This window comes from Nyctereutes procyonoides, unplaced genomic scaffold, assembly GCF_905146905.1.
Source record: "Nyctereutes procyonoides isolate TBG_1078 unplaced genomic scaffold, NYPRO_anot_genome, whole genome shotgun sequence".
Lineage (NCBI taxonomy): Eukaryota > Metazoa > Chordata > Mammalia > Carnivora > Canidae > Nyctereutes > Nyctereutes procyonoides.
The window spans coordinates 10,435,455-10,459,161 of NW_026575128.1; the positions used below are offsets into that span (position 1 = coordinate 10,435,455).

General features: G+C 35.0%; 1 protein-coding gene across 2 annotated transcripts in view; it reads left to right on the top strand.

The window, feature by feature from the left end:
* FAF1 (Fas associated factor 1) overlaps positions 1 to 23,707 on the top strand; it is a 454,188-nt gene that overhangs the window by 176,671 nt on the left and 253,810 nt on the right. For both annotated transcript variants that reach the window (XM_055341966.1, XM_055341967.1), the window contains exons 5-6: positions 7,243 to 7,334; positions 14,620 to 14,711. In XM_055341966.1, coding sequence (XP_055197941.1) covers positions 7,243 to 7,334; positions 14,620 to 14,711 — 184 coding nt within the window. The remainder of the gene's footprint in view (positions 1 to 7,242; positions 7,335 to 14,619; positions 14,712 to 23,707) is intronic.

The window sequence follows — 23,707 nt, forward strand, 5'->3', positions numbered from 1 at the left end:
AATGACCCAAATTGAGTGTCCAGAGATGAAGACCATGATGTGTGAGATGAAAAATTTACCAGATGAGATTAACAGTTTAGACAGTGAAAAAGAAAAGATTAGTAAATTTGAAGACCTCACAATAGAAACCACTTTAGAAAAGAGTTTGGCAGTTTCCCACAAAGTTATTATACAGTGTCCAGTCATCTTCTAGGTATTTACTCAAGAGAAATAAAAGCATATCTATCAAAACGTGTTCATGGCAATTTATTTGTAAAAACACCAAACCATAAAAAACCCCAAATGCCCATTAACCATTGGATGGATAAACACGTTGTTGCATATTTATACAATGTAATACTACTTAGTAATAAAAGAACTGGACTGTTGTTATATATAATAATGTGGGAGAATCGCAGATTAGTTTGAGTGAAAGAAGCCAAATTGAACAGATGTATTCTGCAATTCCATTTATATAAAATCATAGATAATTCTAACTAAGTCATAGTTAAAGAAATCAAAGCAGTTCTCTGAGGATGAAGTAAGGATAGTGTAGAGGAATTACCAGGGAGCATAAAAAAAAAAAAAAAACCTGAAGGGGGTGATGGATAAATTTACAACCTTGATTAGGATGAATTTCACTTTTTGGATATATTTGTCAAAACTTATGAGATTGTAGATTTTAAATGTGTGCAGCTTATTTCATGTCAATGATAAGGCTGTTAATTTTTTAAAAGCACAAATATAATTCCAAAGTAGCTATAGAAGGAAGCAAATTATACATGTGTATAGATGCAAACAGAAATCAATAAAGCAGAAAATGGATATATAGTAGAGAAAATGAACAAAATAAAACAGCTCTTTTTGAGAAGATGAATAAAGTTGATAATTCATTTGCTACTATTAATAAGAACAAAAGAAAGAAAGCACAAGTTATTCATATTGGAAATGAAAGGAACCTATAGACATTAAATGGGCTATAAGGCAACATCAAGAACAAATTTATGTCAGTAAATTTAAAAGATATATCAAACTTTAAGAAGCTATGAAAATTATGTTAAAGGTACAAATTATAGCTGACAGAAGAAAAAATTAAAAATCTATATAGGTATGCATCAAATATATAAATTGAATTGACAATCAAAAACTTGCCCAAAAACCTTCCCAGAAACCAAACCCAATATTATTAAATGGCTTCATTGGTAAAGCCTGTCTAATATTTAAGGAAGAAAGACTAGCAATCATTCATAGAGACAAGATAAAGTATTTCCTAATTCATTTCATGAAACCAGCATTACTCTAATACTAACACCAGACAAAGACATTACAGGAAAAGAAAACTACAGACCAGTATTTCTAACAATTACAGAGGCAGAAATCCTTTACAAAATATTTGCAGGTTGGGGTGCCTGGGTCACTCAGTCAAATTAAGATCTGACTCTTGATTTCTGCTCAGGTCACGATCTCAGGTTCATGAGATCAAGCCCCAAGTTGGGCTCTCTGCTCTGTGGAATCTATGTGTCTCTGTCCCTCTGCCCCCTACTCTCGCTCATGTACTCTCTTGCTCTCTCTCAAATCTTAAAAAAAAAAAAAATTGCAAGTTGAATTTAGTAAAATATAATAAAATACTTGTGTATATAATATACCTCATGGTCAAGCAAGTTTATCCAGGAATGCAAAGCATGTTTAACAGCCTATAATTTGTTCTTGTAATTCACCATATTAGAACAATAAATGAGAAAATTCATCTGATATTTCAGTAGGTGGAGCAAAAAAGCACTTAATACCCATTCTTGTGTAAAAAAAAATCTTAAATTCATAACTAGTAAGAATAGAGGGAAACTTTGTCAACCTCATAACGCACTTTGCTGAGTAACATACAACTAATATAATACTTTATAATTAAAGACTAAATTCTTCCCTCTTGAGATCAAGAACAATGCAAGGTCCACTTGTAACACATCTATTCAATGCTTTGTAGAAGATATGCAAATAGCCTTTAAGCACACAAAAAGATTCTCAGTGTCATTACTTATTATTAATCATTAGGGAATACACAGTGAGAAACTACACCCACTGGAATGGTGAAAATTAAAAAGGCGGAAAATTCTTTTTGTTAATAGTGATATGTAACCTCTGGAATTTTGGTGGAATGCATGATGGTATAATCACTTGGAAAAACAATTTGGCAGTTTGTAAAGCAAAGTTAATCATACAGTCTAGCAGTTCCATTCTTAGATATTTATTCAAGAGAAATCAACACATATTTATGAAAGAGTTTACACAATGTTCATAGTAGATTTATTTGCTGTAGGGAAAAAATAGAAATACCGCAGATGTTCATCAGCTGGTAAATGTATAAACGAATTGTGCAATATCCATATGTATTTCATTTGTTCTTGTGTAACAAATGACTCAAAATTTAGTGGTTTAAGAAAACATTTGTTATCTCACAGTTTATGTAGATAAGGAATCCAGGCATGGCTTAGCCGTTCTCTTACCAGCTGCAATCAATATGTCATCTCAAGGCTCAACTACGGAAGTATACACTTTTGAGATCACTGATGTGGTTGCTGACAAGATTCATTTCCATATGAGCTGTTCAGCCAAGAGATTCAGCTCTTCACTCACTCTTGGGTGGAGGCTGCCCTCTGTTCCTTACTATTTGCATCTCCATATACCAGTTTACAAGGCAGTTGGTTTCATCAGAGAACAAGTAAAGGGCAAGAGAGAGTGTGCTAGCAAGATGGAAACCATAGTCTTGTAACCTATCTCCAAAGTCACATCCCATCACCATTGTTATATTCTCATTAGAAGTAACTTGATATAACTCACACTCATGGGGGCGGGAATTACAAAGGACATGAATACCACGAGGGTGGGGAGCATTGGAAGGCATTTCAGAAGCTGCCTACTTTACAATATAATGAAATACTAAACAATGAGAAAGTACTGGTTATTGGTATAGGTAGGTATGTCAAAATGGTATTGGTATAGATTAGAATGTCAAAAACATTATGCAGAGCAAATGAACCCAGACATAAAAGACAACAGACAGAACTAATCTTTAGAGTGAGAAGAAAGATCAGTGGTTAGATAGGAGAAGGTTTTTGTTTTGAAGGGGTATGAGTACCTTTCGTGATATAAGAAATGTTTTTTTATCTTAATTGTGGTAGTGTTATAGTGGTGTATATATTTGTCAAAATTTAGAGTGAATTTTATTATATGTAAATTATAATCTAAGTTGGGTTTTTTAAAAAAATATCCTATTGGAGTCAATGGACTCTTAAAATCTTTTTGCAGTTTTATTGAGATGTAATTAATATGCAACACTGTATACTTTTAAAGAGCACAGTGTAATGACTTGACTTGCATATATTGTAAAGTGATGACCACAACAAGTTTAGTTACCATGCATCATCTAATACAAATACAAAAAAAAAGAGTTTTCTCTTTGTAATGGGAACTCTTAGGATTTACTCTTAACAACTCTAAAATATACCATTTAGTATTGTTAATGGTTATCATGTTATATATTTTATCCCCAGTACTTATTTATTTTATTTATTTATTCATGAGAGACACAGAGAGATAGAGAGGCAGAGACATAGGCAGAGGGAGAGGCAGGCTCCACTTGGAGCCTGATGTGGGACTCCATCCTGGGACCCCAGGATCACGCCCTCAGCCGAAGGCAGATGCCCTACTGCTGAGCCACTCAGGCGTCCCCCAGTACTTATTTATATTATAACTGGAAGTTTTGAGCACCTTCATTCAATTCCCAACTCCCCACTTGTGTTTACTAAAAAGTCTGAGCTCTTTTTCTGTGTGCTTTTTTTTTAGATCTACATAAAAGTGAGATAAAATATAATGTTTATATAAATTATATAATATATATTATTGTATTATATTTATTTATACAAGTATAAATACTTTTCTGACTTTTTTCACTTAGTATAATACCCTCAAGGTTTGTTCATGTTGTCAAAAAAATGGCAAGATTTCCTTTTTTTATGTCCGAATAAAATTGAAATGTATACATACAACTTTTTCATTCATTCATCCATCAATGGACATTTAAGTTACTTCCATATTTCGGCTGTTGTAAATAATGCTGCTATGAACATGAGAGCACAGATATCTCTTTGACATAGTGTTTTTGTTTCCTTGGATATATTGCTGGATCATATGGTAGTTCTGTTTTTAATTTTTTGAGGACCCTCCATTCTGTTTTCCCTAGTGGTTGTACTAACTTACAATTCTACCAGCAGTACAGAAGGGTTCCCTTTTCTTCACATCTTTGCCAGCATTTGTTATCTCTCAACATAGTAGTAGTAGCCATTCTAATAGGCACAAGGTGATATCTCATTGTGGTTTTGACTTGTATTTCCCTAATAGTGATGCCAAGCACCTTTTCATTTATCTGTTGGCCATTTGTATATCTTCTTTGGAAAAATATCTATTCAAGTCCTTTGCCCCCCCCCCCTTTTTTTAAAGATTTACTTATTTATTTTAGAGAATGAGAGAGAATAAGGGAAGGGACAGAGAAAGAGGGAAAGAATCCTTAAGCAGATTCCTGCTGAGTTCAGAGCCCAACATGGGGCTCAGTCCCAGGACCCTGAGATCATAACCTCAGGTGAAATCAAGAGCCAGATGCTTAAAACAACTGAACCACCCAGGCACCCCTGCCCATTTTTAATTGGATTGTGTGTGTGTGTTTTGCTATTGTGTTGTGAGTTCTTTATATATTTTGGATATTAACTCCTTATCAGATAAATGGTTTGCACATTCAGTGGACTGTTCTTGATGACATCTGCATATCTTCACATTTTCCCAAGTAACATACTAGCATGCTTGTGTTATCTTGGGCTAAGATTTTTGGTGTCATGCAGACCCAGATACAAATACTGGCTCTAAAACTTGCTGCATTCTAGTACTTCACTGACCTAGATTATTTTGGGTATTCCTGAAACAATAACTACTGTTTTTAGAATCTATACTGGTTACATTCTGTGCTAGACATTTATGTGTGTATTACCTTAGTTAACACAAATCAAAATAACCAACATTTTTGAGTCCCTTGTGTATTAGACACATATTAATACAGAATATTTCCCATGCCTTATGTGATTCCAATGCAGCAACTCAATGAAGTATTGGCACTAATACTATCCCCACTTTACAGAAGAAGAAATTGAAACCAAAAGAGAATAAATTTTTAAAATATGAAGAACTCAGGTTGCTATCAAGATTCTGGTTTTGTTTTCTGTTCCTCTCCACCTGTAGAATTAGACTATTCTATATGTTACCCAAGCTTGCTGCAAAAAGTAACTGCAACTTCAACTTAAAATCTCTTTTTGTTATTTCTTTAAGAAACTTCTTTTAGGTTATGAATGCTAAGAGTGTCTCCAAGAATCTAAGTAGAAGGTGTCAAGTGAAGATCAGATTCTAAGAGGAAAACACTGGGCAGACTTTCAAGAGCATAAGCTTAGTTCTAGACAAGTACAGTTCTAGAAATACCAACCTTAGCCATAAATGAAAAGGCAATATTTGTATGTATTTGATACAAAAATATGGCTTATTATTCTACCATTTCCACAAACAGAACATTACTTTGTCAGCAGTGACATTTTTGAAGGTCAAGGCTGTTAACAATTTGTGCTTGTAAAATATATTAATCACTTTCAGAAGTGCTCAGATAAGAATTTTCTTTGGGGAAGTAAGACTGTGTCACTAAGGCAGTGAAGTGTTTGTGGCGGTACCTACTTTGGCAACTGTGTTTCCATAGTACTTGGGTAGCATAAGTTTTTCCCCCCTTCTTTTCCTTTGTCAGTGTGGGGTTATTTTTCCTCTTTTAATATATAATATAATCAGTTTTATCAGTATTCAACCACTTATTGTAAAATGGGGTTGAATTATATGTTAATCTAAAAGTATAGACAAGGGGCGCCTCAGTGGCTCTGTTGGTTAAGTGTCCAACTCTTAATTTCGACTCAGGTCATGATCTCAGTGTTGTGAGATTGGGCCCCATGTTGCACTTGGCATGAGTCTGCTTGAGATTCTCTCCCTCTCCCTCTCCCCTTCTTTCTGCACATGCTCTCTCTAAAAATAAACAAAATCTTAAAAAAGAATATAGACTAGCAACAACCTAATAAAAGTAGATATGTGCAATACTTATACATCCTGATTCATCTGATCTATTTAATATACTGTAGTTCCAGAAATTAATTAATTAATTTACTTATATATTTTTAAAAAGATTTTATTTGACAGAGAGAGAGGGCAAGTAGGGGAAGCAGGAGAGGGAGGAGCAGACTCCCCACTGAATAGGGAGCCTGATGCAGGGCTCTATCCCAAGACCCTGGGATCATGACCTGAGCCAAAGGCAGACACTTAACCAATGAGCTGCCCAGGTGCCCAGCTGATTGATTTGTAAGTAGACTTGATTTGTGAAAAATAATTTGTGGAGTACTGGGAAGATTTTGATTCCTCACTGTTTTTCGTTAGCATCATGTTCATTTTTGCCTTTTACCTTTAAGTCTTTTGTCTTCACTGAATAGAATAACTTTTGGTTTGGCTGGGTTTAAGTCTTATCTCTTTTCTTAAAGCTTTATTTATCCAACACAATTTTTTTTTCTTTTCTGAAATTCGGTTGCTTGTCTTTTTAACAAAATTTAGATTGTCTTCTAGATTATATACATTGGCTTTATTTTTTCAGCTGCTTTCACGGATATTATTTCCTTTTATCCTTAGACCCTGGAAATAGTTAAGAAAGGCAATATTATTATCCACTTATGATACAAAAACTAAGAATAGATATTTAATTTCTTTAAAATAAGACTTCAACCCAAATTTTCATTCCACAATCTGCTTTGCTTATACTATACCACTTCAAGTTTTATACTTTACCTGCTGTTCCTACCATATGCTGAGCATATAGTCGTATCGTCAGTTGATTGATTTAAAATATTTGTTTATATTCAAACCCCCATTCCCTGGTATCTGTTTCTTTTAAAAAGCTATGCAATTAACTAGTTAATTAATTGTAGAGTCTTTTTCATAATTAATCTTAAAACTGGAGTCCTTCAAAGGGGCAACATTTAGTTCAAGATTTGAAGCTTGGACTATGGAAATTTTTCTTATTTATTCATCAGACAGATGTCATTGACTGTGTACCATATGCCTAATATTAGTGGTAGCCATGGATATGGACAAATGTTGATTGTGTTATTTTATTAGTAACATTGTCTTTTCATATTTATACAGGAGAGATTAAACAGATTCTAGAAAATGAACTTCAGATTCCTGTGTCTAAAATGCTGTTGAAAGGCTGGAAGACCGGAGATGTGGAAGACAGTGTGAGTTTCTTAATTGCCTAGAAATAAAAGAAAATTAGGTCATGCAGTTGAATAAACAATATATAAAAATTGGTTTTTATTAGTTTTGTTGCATATGACAAGTGGATTTTGGTAATAGTAACTTAGTTTAAAGAATCAACAAACTGTTCTTCAAGTTAAAACATTTTTGTGGTAAACCAGCAATAGTTTTGAATTAGCTAGGTATATAAATGAAAACACTATATGGCATGTTTTTCCTATTTTTGTTATATAGGAGTTAGTTTGGCACTCTTTTGAGAACTTTTACTTTTTTTATCAAACCTCATAGGATGGCAGTAAGTGCCCTAGAATAGTAATTTACTGAATAATTACTGGCCTGAAAGAAGTCATCCACAATGTGTATGTATGGCAGATATTGATTATGTAATAAGACATTCTTTTTAACTTGGAAAATTTAATGGTAGAATCTTTGTTTACTTGAGTAGTGGCAAGGGCACGGAATGAATTGTACTTCAGAATTTTCATAAAGTGTTGCAATTATAAAGCAGTAGTTGCTATTCTCAAGGACCCAGTAGCAGCCTCAGGTATTAAATATTTCACAGGCTCTTTCTTTGTCTGACAGAGAGAGAGGGGAAGGATGGAAAGAAATGAAAGAGCTCTAAAGTTTTATGTGTTTGAAATGCAAATAGTTATCAGATACTTACCCAATCTTTACATAGTTATTAACTTGATATTTAAATATCTGGGCATAAATTTAGAATCTTCAACTTTTGGTTCAGTTCTTTGTCAATTACTTCTGGTAGACATTGTGCTTATAAATATTTATATGTGAGTTCATTTGGTTTGTGGAGATGTTTGGAGTATTTCAATAAGATATTTAAATGAATTTCATGTTAGCAAGAGATTTATAAATTAAGCTACAAGTTAGTGATGTACTATTTTAGAGGTCAGAAGACTTTTTCTATATAGAACCAGGTTGTAAATATTTTAGGTGTGCAAAATATAGTCTCCATTGTAGTTACTCAGTTCTGCTGTGGTAGTGTGAAAGGACCCATAGGCCATATGTGAAAGAGTGAGCCATGACTGTGTTCCAATACATCTTTATTGATAGACACAGAAATTTGAATTTTATAGAATTTCACATATTGTGAAATACTCTTCTTTTGATTTTTTTCCCCACCATTTAAAGATGTAAAAATCATCCTTAACTCATAAGGCCATACAAAAATAGGCAATGGGCTAGTTTGTCCCATAGGCATAGTTTGCTGACCCATGGGGCTACATGGCTGTTGTAATTGAAACATAGATTAAAAAATAAAAAGAAATGCTACTTGAGTAATCAACAACCTTGGCAGAAATATAATATATCATTTATTTGTTCATTTATTGAGAAACCAGTGGATATGAATCAGTCGCACATGGCATTTTCAATAGTTTGTGAAAAAAAAAAGGCAATTATTTTGAAAATGTTCTTAAAGCTATCTGTTCTAATATTTAAAGATAGTCTTTTGTTACCAACAATATTTTCAGTCACTTATTTCTGTGTACTCTTTTCCTAAGGTGATTTCTGCTATTCCAATGCCATTAATTTTCTGATTGCTCCAAAATTTATATTTCCAGGTTATACTTCTGTGAATTCATGTATCCAAATTGGTAATTCACTTTTGTACTTGTATGCCTTATGACATCTTTAAGTTAGCATGTTTAAAATGGACCTCTTGGTTTTCCTTCCCATGCCATTTCTCTACCAGTTTCTTCCCAATAAACAGTAGCACTGTATAGCCACTGCTGAATCCAAAAATATGGGCATCCCGTCTTTTCCCATTTCAAACAACACCTAATCCTTTGGTAAGTCCTATAGCTTCTATCTCCAAATATATCTCAACTATAGTCACTTTTCAGTATTTCTATTGTGCTGCCTAATCAAGGCCATTAGCATCTTTTGTCCATACCAGTGTAACAGCTTCATCATTGTTTTCCAGCTTCCTTTCTTGGGTTCATCCTTATTACATTCTCCACAAGCAGCCAGAATGGTCTTTTAAAAAAGCACATAAATTGAATTATATCACTCTCCTGTGTTTTGTTGCACTTTGAATAAAATTCAAGCTACTCACCATCATTCAAAAAGCATTTTATTATTTACCCACTGTTCACCTCTACAACCTCATCTTCAGCCTTTCTTACCCTCACTCTCCATGATGCAACCATAGAAACCCCTTTTTAATTTTTCTAATAGACCCAAGTCTACCTGTACCTTCAACTGCTTGGAATGATTTACCTCCAGTTCTTCACATGGATGGCTCTATTTCATCCTTCAAATTTCAGTTTAAACATTACTTTTTCTAACAGGCTTCTGTGTAAAATTAGGTTCCCATCCCAGCAATCTCCATGAATTGGAGTAAATGTTTGTAGAATGAATGAATGAATGACTTAAAGAAAGTCACACTGTATGTGATTTGGGGGAGATTTAGTGGAAAATCTTTGGGTGGTGGCATGCCAAAAGGACAGTAGTGATTTGGTCAAGTGGTAAGAGTAAACATTTATCAGTAATCCACCAAGTTAAAATAATGAAAAATAGAAAGGTAAAAATAATTTTTCTATGTATATATATATGTGTGTTTTGTTTGCATGTTAACTCTTAACTCTGTAGAGGTAACACAGATCAGTTTCAAAAAGACTTATACACATTGACATAAAGATTCGGGACTTAAAAAAAAAAGATTCGGAACTTAAAGGTGAAGTTATGAGTAAAGCCCACTACCGTATTTTTGTAGATCATGAGTTACAAACCATTAATAAGTTGTGAAGTGAACTGAGTGGGTTGTAGCCAGCATTAAAAAAAAAGAAGAAGAAATAGAAGATGTCAGAGTATATTGCAAGTAATAAGGTTAAGTATTTTATTTAACATATAGCTAATATGGGTCATACTAAGTCCCAATGTCCTTGGAGTAAGACTGTGTACCTAGTAAGATGGACCTTCTTGTGGGGGGATCAAGAATGAGTTCCTCATACTCTGTGCTTGGGTGAGATCAGCCCTTGTCTCTACTTCCATCTGCAGGGTTAACAGAGATTCCTAGATATTGACTACACCTTGCATTCCAACACTATCAGCCTTGACATTATTATTTGATTAAACCAGGACTGATTTGATTACATCTTTGCCCACTGTTTATACCAGTCACTGCAAGGAGTTGAAGTTTCTCATATCACCCCCCACTCGAATTTCCATAGTTTCTACACAGGCCATCTCTGTCTCTATCCTTTTTCATCTGCAATACCTGAAATCTGTTCGCTACTTCTGTGGAACTAATTTTATCACTAGCCAAATTCCTTCTGTTGTCAACCTCTTCCCTGCATGCTTGCTTCACCATCTTCCTTTGATTAAAACCTGCCTTCTGGAGGACGTTGTTTCTCTATAGGCTTCTCTGTGTTAATTGCTTTTCTTTAGCAGCTATCATACCACTGGACTATCTGGTAAAATATGTATCCTTATTGTACATCTCTTCCACTTCCAGACCTTTATCAGTCCTTCTTCCTCTCTAAAGATCTGTAGCTTTGAATTTCATGTCAAAAGGTCATCACCTACTTATTGAGGTCATCTCCCCTCATTTCCTGATGATTTTTAAGTCCTGGTCTATAATTGCTGTCCTAATTCTTAGTTTAAAATCTTTGTAAGTGGTACTTCTAATACCTTGGCCTCTTAGTTTCTTAAATTTCTTTCCTACAGAAATCTTTTTCTTCACTCTGTATCAGCTATATCTTCCCATGGTTCTATCATTTAATTATAATTCTCAAATCTTAATTTCAGGCTTCTGTTTCTTGTTTACCATTTCTTATCTTTCTAGCTCATTTTCTTTGGCATCTTGACTTCACCAATCCTTCAACACTATCTGTTGTGCCCAAGATTGCGAATCCGAGAAACCACCAAGGAGCAGACACCGATGCAAGTGCACGAGGGTTTATTTGCAAGCTCAAGCTTGGGTCCAAGTATACCGGACACAGCGGAGCAGGGACTTGGACCCCGAAGTGACGTGACACAGCGGAGCAGGGACTTGGACCCGGAAGTGGGTTACAGCTGGGTTTTTTATAGGCTGGTCTAAGGGATTTTTAGAAGGGATGGAGGAATTTCTCAAGTTCTGTTTACATTTTGATATGGGGCTTCCAAGGGCATTGAGCTCTGTTCTCATTCTAATATGGGACTTTCTACCACGGGTATGGATTCTGTTGTCTTTCTGATATGGGATTCTCTGCCGAGGGCATTTCAGAGCTCTGTTGTCTTTCTGATGTGGGATTCCCTGCAAGGACATTGAGGACATTCTGCAGTTTTTCCTATAAAGTTCAGCTCTTATTCACAGGGACCTAAGATGGCTGTACTTGTGCTAATGCTAAACTTGAGGTGGAATGGCTTTGATTTTTCTCGGCCTCCACATATCTAGGCCTCCAATCTTCCCAATCCATTGTTTCTGCCATCTGTTCATGCCACTACCTCCTTCATGTCCTCTATTCCTTACAGTGGATTAAATCCCACAGTTAATCATGATACTCACTTTTTTTTTATACTCACTTTCTTGTGCTTAGTCTCAACTCTTGCTTTATGTATCCTGAATGACAAAAAAAATCCTTATTTTTGATAAATCCAACTCCACCTGTTCTGTGCCTTACAGCTAAATGTGGCTGTAGAAAAACAAAATTATGGTGTTGGTGTATCTTTAAATTCATAATTATGATCTTTAGAGAGTCCTTTAATGTTGCTAGGCAATCACTGTATTTACCTGGTTTATCCACACCTAAATGGTTATGTTACACTTATCATCTCTTCAAACCTTTAAAGCACCTCTCCTTCATTGTCACTCTCAGCTGATAACTTGACTTCCTGTTTTGTTTCACTAACAAAATAAAGGCAATACAGGAAAATTTCTATAAGCTCCCACCTTGGTCTCTGTTTATTTAACTGCATTTTATACACATACTCTTCTTTTGTTACTCTAAATGGCCTATCCAGTCTCTTTTCAAAGACCAACCCTCCATGTTTGCTTTGGATTATATTCTGTATCTCCTCTGGCCTACTCAAGAACTTTACTCTTAATTCTTCCCTGTGTTTCCTGTATCATCAATATTTTCCTTTAATAGATTATTACCTCTAGAGTGTAACAACAAATATGATGTTATTTCTTCCATTTTTCTCTTGATCCTGCTTCCCCTTCCAGCAGTCACTCCATTCCTCTAGTCCTCTTCATAACAAAACTTTCCCTAAAGAGTTGTTTATATTTCTTATCTCTAATCCATTTCTCTCCATGTCTCCTGAGTCCTGTCTAAACAGAGAATTGCTAGTGTTCTTGTCAAAGTCACCAGTGAAGTGACCACATTACTAAATTCAGTGGTGATCTTATCCAGCGTAATGACTTTTAAGTGCACCTATATGCACAATTTTATATCTTTATATCTCCACCCTGGACTTGTTCCCTGAATTCCAGATTGATATATCCAGCTGCTTATTTTCTCCACTTAAATGCCTAATACACATTTCAAAATGTGTATTACCTGCCTGAAATGGAAGTCCTTATCCTCAGTCTTTCCCATTTTAATTGATAGTAACTTAATCCTTCCAGTTGTTCAGTCTAAAATGTTTAGGACCATTACCAACTCTTTTCTCTCATAACATATATCCAGTGTGTCAAGAAATTCTTTTGGCACTGTCTTCAAAATATATCCAGAATCCAGCTATTTTGCATCACTTTTCCTGCATCACTTTTATTTTGCATCACACAGACATAAGCCATTATCACCCTTTTCTTAGTATATTCCATTAGCCTTCTCTGTGCTTCTGCCCTCCTCTGCCAGTCCCTTTCCATTTGTTTTCAGCATAGCTGACAAAGTGATTCTTTTTAAATGTGAATCTAATCATGTCACTCTAATAATTTCTTATTTCATTCAAAGTAAAAGTCAGAGCTTGTAGCCCAACACATTTCTTGTCCCTACCATGAATGTTCTCTCTCTGACCTATCTCTGCCAGTGCTCATTTGACTTCAGTGACAATGGACTTCTTGTTGTTCTTTAAGCACATTTTGTGCTGGTTGTGTTTCCTTTGCCTGAAATATTCTTTATCTGTAGTCTCATGATTTGTTTCATCACCCTTTAAGTCTTTACTCAAATGTCACATTCTTCAAGTGAGCTCTCCCCTGATCACCAAGTTTAAAATGACATAACTTCCCACCTCCATATTTATCACCCCTCCTTCCCTGATCTATCTTTAGTCCAAAAAACATCACTTTTTAATATTCAGCTATTTAGATAACTTTATTAATCCCACTAAAATGTAAAGCTCTATATAAGATTAGGAGATTTAAACTATTCTGTTCACCACTATATCCACAGTGTGTGGAGTAGTCCTGGCACAGAGTAGGTGGGTCAGTAAATATCTATTGAATAAATATGTATGTCCTGGATTATGATATAAAGATGTAAAATGTGTTTCTTAATGCATTTTTCTGTCAAAAAAAGTTTGAGGGGCGCCTGGGTGGTACAGTCAGATATTGTTTAGTTCTTGATCTTAGCTCAGGTCTTGATCTCAGGGTCATGAGTTTGGGCCCCATTGTTGGGCTCCACCCCAGCTTAGAAAAAAGGTTTGAACTATGTTAGTATTTACCATCGAGTTAGAAGTTTGAAAGGTATGCAGGAATTTTACAGCCACAAAATTTACTGAAGTTTTGTATGGTTTTCAAGATGTAGTTTTGATATATCCCAAGGGTAGTTTATACACCCTGGATGAATCATTTTAACAAAAAAAAATTCTCTGGAGTAAGAGTTTTCTTTGGAGTAAAAGTTGAGTGACCTAGGTAATACTTACTAGAGACCTCATCCAAGTTACTTTCCTTTTCAGGCTTCATCTCATGTATAAAGTCATTGGGTTGAGGTACTCACTATGATCTTTTCTAGGTCTTATGATCTCTGAAAACCTACATTGCTAATTTTTGCTCTAATGATCCTGGAACAAAGTGCATGTTAGTTTCAAGGATATACTTCTTCAATGAAGAAATTAGTGATTCTTAACTGTGTTATCTATCTCTCATCATGAGCTAAAGAATATGTTTTATTTTTAATGTTCATATTTATGCTTATTTATGATATATATATATAGGAGAAATAAGTTACTTGCTTTCATTAGTTCTGCAATATTCTGCTTAGGAAATTGTCAAAGTTTTCAAAAAGTGAACTACAATATTGAAAAAAACCTAAGAACTTTAGGGAAAAAATGAATAATGTACAATCAGCAGTCATTTTTTTGTTTTTAATTTTTCTTTTTCAGACGGTCTTAAAATCGCTACATTTGCCAAAAAACAACAGTCTTTATGTCCTTACACCAGACTTGCCACCACCTTCATCATCTAGTCATGCTGGGTAAGGTGTTTACTTTTTCCTGGGAATCTGAAATGAAAAGCTTGATTGTTAAGTTGCTATAAGCTGTATGTAAATACCAAAATGAGATCAAATAAAAATCTTGAAGCATTAATTTACCAACAGCTATTAACTATATAAAGTTTCAGATTATTTGGTTTGGATAGTTTGATTTCAGTGGTGGAATTTTTTTTACAAAGAAAATCTTTAGCAAAACTCCATTATGGACAAAATAGTCAAAAATTATACTGTTTTGTTTGAAGGGGAAAGACTAATTAATGTTGGAAGGAAGAGATTGAGTAAATGGAACTCAAGCTTCTCCCATGGCTAAAGAAGGCATACGTTTGAGGAAAATTCATTAGGCACTGCAGGTTAAAGCTTGAAAGGCACTGATACATTTTTATTAAGATTTTATCTCTTTTTGGAATAAAGTATCTCGTTCTTTTTTTCATTCACAGTGAACCTCAGGACATTTATAGAATGATTAAATGATTTTAAAATTAAATTATATATGACATTGCTAGGTGAGGCAAACTAATCTAAAGTAAATGTTGCTGTTAATAGAGTAATAATTTTTTTGAGTACAATATTATTCCAGAACTATGTTTAAGTTGTTTTTAGAATTTCATAGTTTTTATACACATTTACCTCTTTTTTAATACTACTTGATGATTTTGTGTAGTAGAGATATCTCTGTGCCTTAACTTGGGAAATTGTCAAACTTTTCCTACCACATATCAAGTATCTTTATCATTAGTAGAAGGGGAAAAAAAATCCTGTTTGTTGTTTTGTTGTTTTTTTTTCTCTACTACACTACTCACAGAACACTTCTGACTACCAAATGTGTTGGGTTCTTTTTCCCAACATCAGGTAATTCTACAATACCAGCTTGATGTTCTACAATTTAAATAAATTCTGATACTGTCTACCTGAAGATAGCATATAATCCCATAAATTTAGGGCTTAGTTCCATAAGACTGCTCCCACATCAGACACCATTTCAAGTGTAGATTGTCTCCTGTGCTTCTGAACAACTGGCTATACATTGGATGTTCCCACAAACCCCTTCTTGGGTTTGATGATTTGCTAGAAGAGCTCACAGAACTCAGGAAAGTACTCTACTTACTATTAACCAATGTATTACAAAACATATTGTAAGGAATATAAATGAGCAGCCAGATGAACAGATCTATAGGACAAGATCTGAAAGTGTCTTGAGCACAGAACTTCTGTCCCTATAAAGTTTGGGGGTGTGCCACCCTCACAGCACATAGATGCATTCTTGTTCACCAACTTGGAAGCTCTTTAAAACCTTTCAGCTAGGGTTTTTTATAGAGGCTTTATTACATAGGCAAAATTAACTAAATTATTGGCTACTAATGATTAACTCAACCTCACCCTCCTCTGCCCTCCCTACAAATGTGGAGGCAGGGAGAATGCAGGTAACTGAAAGCTCCAACCCTCTAATCTCTTGCTTGCTTTCCCTGACAACCAGTCCCTCTTTCCCCTATCCTGAGGGTTTTTTCTCAACGTCATGAACTCATTAACAAACTCAGGTATGGCTGAAAGGGGCTTGTCACAGATAAAAAGCTCCTTGCTCCTGTCACCTAAATCACTCTTATCATTTAGAAAATTCCAAGGGTTTTAGGGAGCTCTTGTGTGGGGAAGACCAAATGTGTATTTCTTATTATAGATCATGACATTACAGGTAAATAGTAGCAAAAAAATTAAATTTGGCTTGTACCAAAGCAATTTGTTCTGCCAGTTTTCAGATGAATTTCTGGGGTATTTAGGATGATTTGATGATTATCTAGTTGTGTTTCTGGGATAAGGCAAGCCTAGGGTCCTTCTACTTTGCCACCATTTTCCAGCCTGGCTTAATGGATTTTTACCAAGTTAAATTGATGATGTTCTCTTTGTTGGAACAGTAAGACCAAAAATTCAAAGCCAAACAGAAGACATAAAAGGGAAGAAGGGACATGTAGAAATTCTCCTTAATGAAAAATCATGTTAATGCACATTTTATTAAAAACTAACTAAAATCCAAGTTGTTTTTCTTTTAGTGTATCAATTTAATATATTTTTCTATAAAACTAGGGATCATTTTCCCTTTTTTTTTTTTGGTGATGTATATCTGAATTTTGATTTCATGGGAGACAAAATCCATGCAGAACCTTAAATGCTAATGGTTATAATTATTTTTAACTTGTGCTTTTTATGTTTTTGTTTCAATAAATGAAAATAAATTTTCAACATCTTAACCATATAGTAGAATCTAAAAACAATGTCCTACTGAAATATATATATGTATGTGTGTACACATATATGTATACACACACACACACACATACATACATATATCCCATCCCTTTCTTCATCTCAAATTTAGGGATTTTGAAGAAATGATATATTTTATTTAGGTGGGGTTGGCTTGATGTTTAATTGGTTTTATTGCTTATTTTTCTCTGAGATGAGTCAACGTATCCTGGAAAATGGAGGGGAGTTGGATAATAACCTGCTTGTTAGCTGCAGTGCAGAACTACGATGAGGTCCTGCTGCTGGATTCTGCCATTGCAATTCCAGCGCATTGGCAAACATTAGGTTTTTTTCATTATTAAGTATCTATCTTCTCTAAATGAACTAGACAACACTGGTATTATGGTGTCACTCCTAAACAAAATTTATTATAACCAAGTCAGTAAAGTATTATGATTATAATATATCTCTCCAGACAAAGGATGCCAAGGTATAACTATAATGAGAAAAATCCTGGATTACTCCCTCGTTTTAACAGGGACCCTAGATGTTTCATTTATTATAAAATGGGAAGCATTGTTTTTAGTGTCAAAGTGGTTGTAAAAATTCAGTAGCAGGAGTGGTATAAATTACAAAGCACAATAATTAAAATGATTTGTTTATGCTAATAAAAACCATTAGTAATCCTTTTTATTCAACTGTTATTTGATTCTTACAATAACCCTGCAAGGATGAAGGTTGATTTTGATGTGTCTGTTTTATAAATGAGGAGATTGAGGTGTCTAAAAGAGTTTTGGATCATTCAAGGCCAATAGTAAATACTTCTGACTCTAAAGTCTGCATGTGACTCTCCATCTAGTATAGCTTTTGGATTCACAACAGAAATTTACAAGACTTTACTCTAAAGATGCCTCCTCTTTTGGAGGCAGTTATTTAGAAAGATTTTTTTTTAATTTGTATTTATTTATGATAGTCAGAGAGAGAGAGAGAGAGAGAGAGAGAGAGAGAGAGAGAGAGAGAGAGGCAGAGACACAGGCAGAGGGAGAAGCAGGCTCCATGCACCGGGACCCCGATGTAGGATTCAATCCCGGGTCTCCAGGATCGCGCCCTGGGCCAAAGGCAGGCGCCAAACCGCCCGCCCAGGGATCCCAGAAAGATTTTTTCAATCTTGTAATTGTTATATACTCTTTGAAGAAGGTCATTTATATACATTATTTCACTTACTGTAATTCTCAGGAATATTCATGAAATTTTAGTGTATGATTTACTTTTTTTCTGTGTATCTTTAATCATTTAGTAAAATGTAGATATAAAATAGCATGCTTTTAAATTGTTTACTGACAAACCATTTTATCCTCAAGGTTTGGGGAGAATTGTATATCTAGAGAACACTACATTTTAAACCCTGTCCTTTAAAAATTTTTTTTCTTAATTTTACTGCCACTAGGGGGTGCCTGCTAATTGAGTCTTTTTTTGTATTTACAATTTCTGAAAAAAGAAAACACTTAGAGCAGAAAATTATGATATGCATGTCTATAATTACATTTAGAATTATTTTACAGTGTGTTTTTCAGAAAATGGAGTATCAAGCTTTCTGAGAATATAAGAACAGTCTTTTTAATCATAACCTTTAGGACAGTTGAAAATCACTTAAAAACACCTTTTAATAAATCACATTTCACTAATTAATAGGTGAAACAGTACCTCAATGGCAAAACTTTATAAGTGGAGGTAAATTAGCAAAGAGAGAAAACATGTTAATTATACATGTTTCATATTATAAGAGTCTATCAAAGATTTATTGATTACATACTGAATTCAAATAAGCTCTGTCCTCAAGTAGCTTATAACCTATTCATTAAAAGTATTAGGCTTTTTCTTAATTTGTCTCTTTATAGAAATTTTGTGTAGATATCACTTTTAGTGTTCTGTCTGCCACTCAGGTTGATTCATTCAGTAAGCTACTTTTTTCATATGCTGTAAAGGTTGGTGTTCCTCAGAGTCCTGTTCTCAGCAGTCTCTCCTACTGTAACTTTTCCCTTATATCTACTCTTAGTACTTCATTTTCCAAATATGTATAGATGGGGATCCCTGGGTGGCTCAGTGGTTTGGCACCTGCCTTTCGCCCAGGGCGGGATCCTGGAGACCTGGGATCCAGTCCCGCGTCAGGCTCCCTGCATGGAGCCTGCTTCTCCCTCTGCCTGTGTCTCTGCCTCTCTCTCTCTCTCTCTCTCTCTCTCTCTCTCTGTCTATCGTAAACAAATATGTATAGATGACACTAATACCTGTTTATCAACCCACATGACCTAGTTGCCAGTGGAGCTTTTCACTGGTGTGTATGTCCATATGTAATTCAAAGTCGTATGTCTAGAAGTGAGAAAATCCTTGGAAATCTGTACTAGGGCCTATATTTTTGGTCTCAAGTATACAGTGGTGCAAAATAGTGCAGTGTATTCCACCAGAATGATAATTACTTGAAAGGTCATTGAGTTTGGCATATTAATTGATGATTTTGTTGAGATTATTTTTGGTAGATAAGCATGAGAACCAGATTATAGTAGATGTTAAGGGATATGGGAGAAATGAGGAATTGGAGTTACTGTTATTTCAGAAAAGTTGACTGTGAAGGAAAGAAGTTGAGGAATGAGTAGGGACAAGAGACTGGAGAATTAAAAATAATAAGAGAAAGAGACAGCAGATAGGGAAAATTTGAAAAAGTAAAACCAAAAAAGAGCTATTGGTCAAAAAGGGTACAGTAGTGGCTTAGCTTGAGCTACTCTAACAAAATACCATAGACTGGGTGGCTTAAATCACAGACATTTATTTCTCACAATTCTTGAGGCTGGAAGTTTCAAGATTAAGTTTCCAGCAAGGTTTGGTTTTTGGAAAGGCTTTTTTCCTGGGTTGCAGACAACTGCCTTCTTGCAGTGTCTTCACATGGCTGAGATAGAGATAAAGAAGATAGCAGGTGTGTGCGATTGAGCAAGTGAGTTCTGGTCTTTCTTCTTCTTCTTATAAAGACACCAATTCTGTCGGATTAAGACCCCACCCTTATGATCTCATTTAATCTTCTTCTTCTTCTTTCTTCTTTCTTCTTTTTTTTTTTTAAAAGATTTTATTTATTTATTTATGACAGACACAGAGAGAGAGGCAGAGACACGGGCAGAGGGAGAAGCAGGCTCCCCGCGAGGAGCCCGATGCAGGACTCGATCCTGGATCTGGGGATCAGGACCTGAGCTGAAGGCAGACACTCAACCACTGAGCCATCAAGGCATCCCTCCTTGCTTCTTCTTCTTTTTTTTTTTTTTAAGATTTATTTATTTATTCATTCAGAGAGAGAGAAGAGAGAGGCAGAGACAGGCAGAGGGAGAAGCAGGCTCCCTGCAGGAAGCCCGATGTGGGACTGGATCCCGAGTCTCCAGGATCACACCCCGGGCTGCAGGCGGCGCTAAACCGCTGTGCCACCCGGGCTGCCCCCTCCTTACTTCTTAAAGACTGTCTCCAAATAGTTATATTGAGTATTAGGGCTTCAACATAAGAATTCTGGTTGGGAAAGGGGAAAATGCAGTTCAGTCCATAGCAGAGAGAGACAGAGTAGAGTCCAGGAATTAAATAATTGAAATGAAGTTAGCTAGCAGATTTAGGGACAGTAGGAAAGATAGAAGATTGAAGGAAATGGACAAAATTTCTGGGTTCCTAATTCTAGAGCTATTACAGTAAAAGTTGGCAACAAAGTAAAAATTACATATAATACTGAAATAGAAGATAGGTAATAGTTACAAGAATAAGAATGTTAAAGAAATATGAAGTTAAAGTGTCTGGTAAGTGACAGTGACAAAATGATTACCATTTATGAAGACAAGCGTTTTGCCAAGTCCTTCATATATATTATTATATTCTCACAGTAAACCATAAATATTATTAACCACACTTTGCAGATTAGGAAACTAAGTTCGGGGTAGTGTGACTGAGAAAGAGTAGTTATTGGGAGTTCATTTAGGTTATTACTTGAAGAATGCTAGAGATTCTGATTAATTTTATACTAAGATTTATGTTTTTTCTTTTTCTTTTTTTAGATTTATGTTTTTTCTAATATAGACTAAATATTTTAACTAAAAGGAATAATGGTAAAGAAAGATAACTTGGATACTTCTAGAAGAAAAAAGAGAATGGGAAAAACTTAGTTAATACATTAGCAAGCAATAGTATGAAAAAAGAAGCTCTGGAAAACAAGGAGAGTATAGAGCAGAAAATATGATAGCAGAAAAAAAATCAAGTATATTAAAATCTCAGTAAATATTAAACTCTGCTATTAAAGATAAAAGCTCTCAAATAGGATTTTAAGAATTGTCCACTGTATGTTGTTTACTAGAGAATCATCTTTTGAAGAAATGGCATAGAAAAGGGAAAATAAAGGGTCAGAAAATGATATTCTACCCAAATATTAGTTAAAAGAATGTGTAGCAATATTACTATCACATAAAATTGAATTTAAGGCAAATAGCAATGAGGGCCAGTTTATCAGGAAGATAGGACAGTTGTGAACTTGTATGCACAAACCAGCAAAATTGACAGAATTATAAGGAGAACGAGATCAACCACAATCATATACAAACATCTTTCAGAAACTAATGAATTAAGAAATATATCTTTGCAGGCTATGGAAGATTTGAATAGCTTGAGTTAAGCACAAATGGAATACTGATGAAAATTGGCCATGTACTAGAACTCAAAGCCAGTATCAAAGAATCACTATTGTACTAACCTTATTCTCTGACCATTATGCATTAAAATTAGAGGTGAAGTAATAGTAAAAGATATCTCTGAGATTCTCCATATATTTGGATACTACAAATAATTTATTTAAAAATTATGGGTCAGGGGATCCCGGGGTGGCGCAGCGGTTTAGCGCCTGCCTTTGGCCCAGGGCGCAATCCTGGAGACCTGGGATCGAATCCCACGTCGGGCTCCCTGCAGGGAGCCTGCTTCTCCCTCTGCCTGTGTCTCTGCCTGCCTCTCTCTCTCTCTCTCTCTCTCTCTCTGTGTGTGTGACTATCATAAATTAAAAAAAATCTTTAAAAATAAATAAATACAAATTATGGGTCAAAACGAAATCATAATAGCAACTACTAGGTTTATTTAGAAGTGAATGTAAACGAGAGTGCTAGATACTAAAACTTTGAATACAGCAAAAGTGGTATTTAGAAGGAAATGTGTAATCTAAGTCCACTAATTGGAAGACAGAAAAGATAGAAAACAATTGAATTGTTATTCAACTTAAGGAAATAGAGAAATAGCAGAGTAAGTCAGAAGGAAATAGAAAGAAAGAAAGATAAAATTGCAGAAATTATTGATAGAGGTAATCAACAGCAATAACTCTTTGCTTGGAAAGTCAAACCAGGAAAAAATAAGAAAAATATCAAGTATGTATAAGGGGACTTAGCTGTAGATTCAGAAGAGATTTCTTAATTAATAAAATAACTATTAAATTAATATTACACAAAAGGGAAACTATTTTGAAGAAAAATAAATATATATAATAATAAAATATATATCTTTATGCTAGTAAAAATCTGAAATTTAGATGAAATGGAGAATTCCATATAAAAAGTACTAAAACTAGTATAACCTGAAAAAATGATAACCATTAAAGAAACTGAATTAACAGTCAGAAATTTGACATACCATTCCTTTTTTTAAATAAATTTATTTTTATTGGTGTTCAATTTGCCAACATATAGAATAACACCCAGTGCTCATCCCATCAAAAGCCCCCCTCAGTGCCTATCACCCAGTCACCCCACCCCCCGCCCACCTCCTCTTCTACCACCCCTAGTTAGTTTCCCAGAGTTAGGAGTCTCTCATGTTCTGTCTCCCTTTCTGATATTTCCCACTCTTTTTTTCTCCTTTTCCCTTTATTCCCTTTCACTATTTTTTATATTCCCCAAATGAATGAGACCATATAATGTTTGTCCTTCTCTGATTGACTTATTTCACTTCGCATAATACCCTCCAGTTCCATCCACGTCGAAGCAAATGGTGGGTATTTGTCGTTTCTAATGGCTGAGTAATACCATTCCTTCCTCCTCTCTTACCCTGGAGAATTTCCATGATGAAGTCTTACTAAATCTTCATGAAATAGGATAGTCCAATCTTAAATACATTCTTCCCAGAAGGATTGCTGTCTATCTTACGTTATAGTGCTCATAGAATCTTGATACCAAAACCAGAAAAAGATAGTATAAGAAAAAATTATCTCAACTTGTAACCAGAGATAATAAAAATAAGCAAACTTTTCTTTGCCCCCTCTCAGTTTTACCATGTAATGATCTCTTTTTTTCCCTGTCTCTAATCCACCACCTTCAAATGGCATCTCCAAATTCAAATGATGTTACTAAGATTGATTGATTGATTTTAAGATTTTATTTATTTATTCATGAGAGACACAGAGAGAGGCAGAGACACGGGCAGAGGGAGAAGCAGGCTCCATGCAGGGAGCCCGATATGGGACTTGATCCCCGGTGTCCAGGATCACACCCTGGGCTGAAGGCAGCGCTAAACCGCTGAGTCACCTGGGCTGCCCTGTTACTAAGATTTAAATAAACCAATAGCTCTTTTTTTGCAAAACATGACTTGATTGTGTTTCTACCCTGCTCAAACCCCTCAACTAGCTTTTCATCACACTTAGAATAGAATCCAGGTTCCTTACTCTGACCTCTAAAGAATTTGCATCATCTTATTCT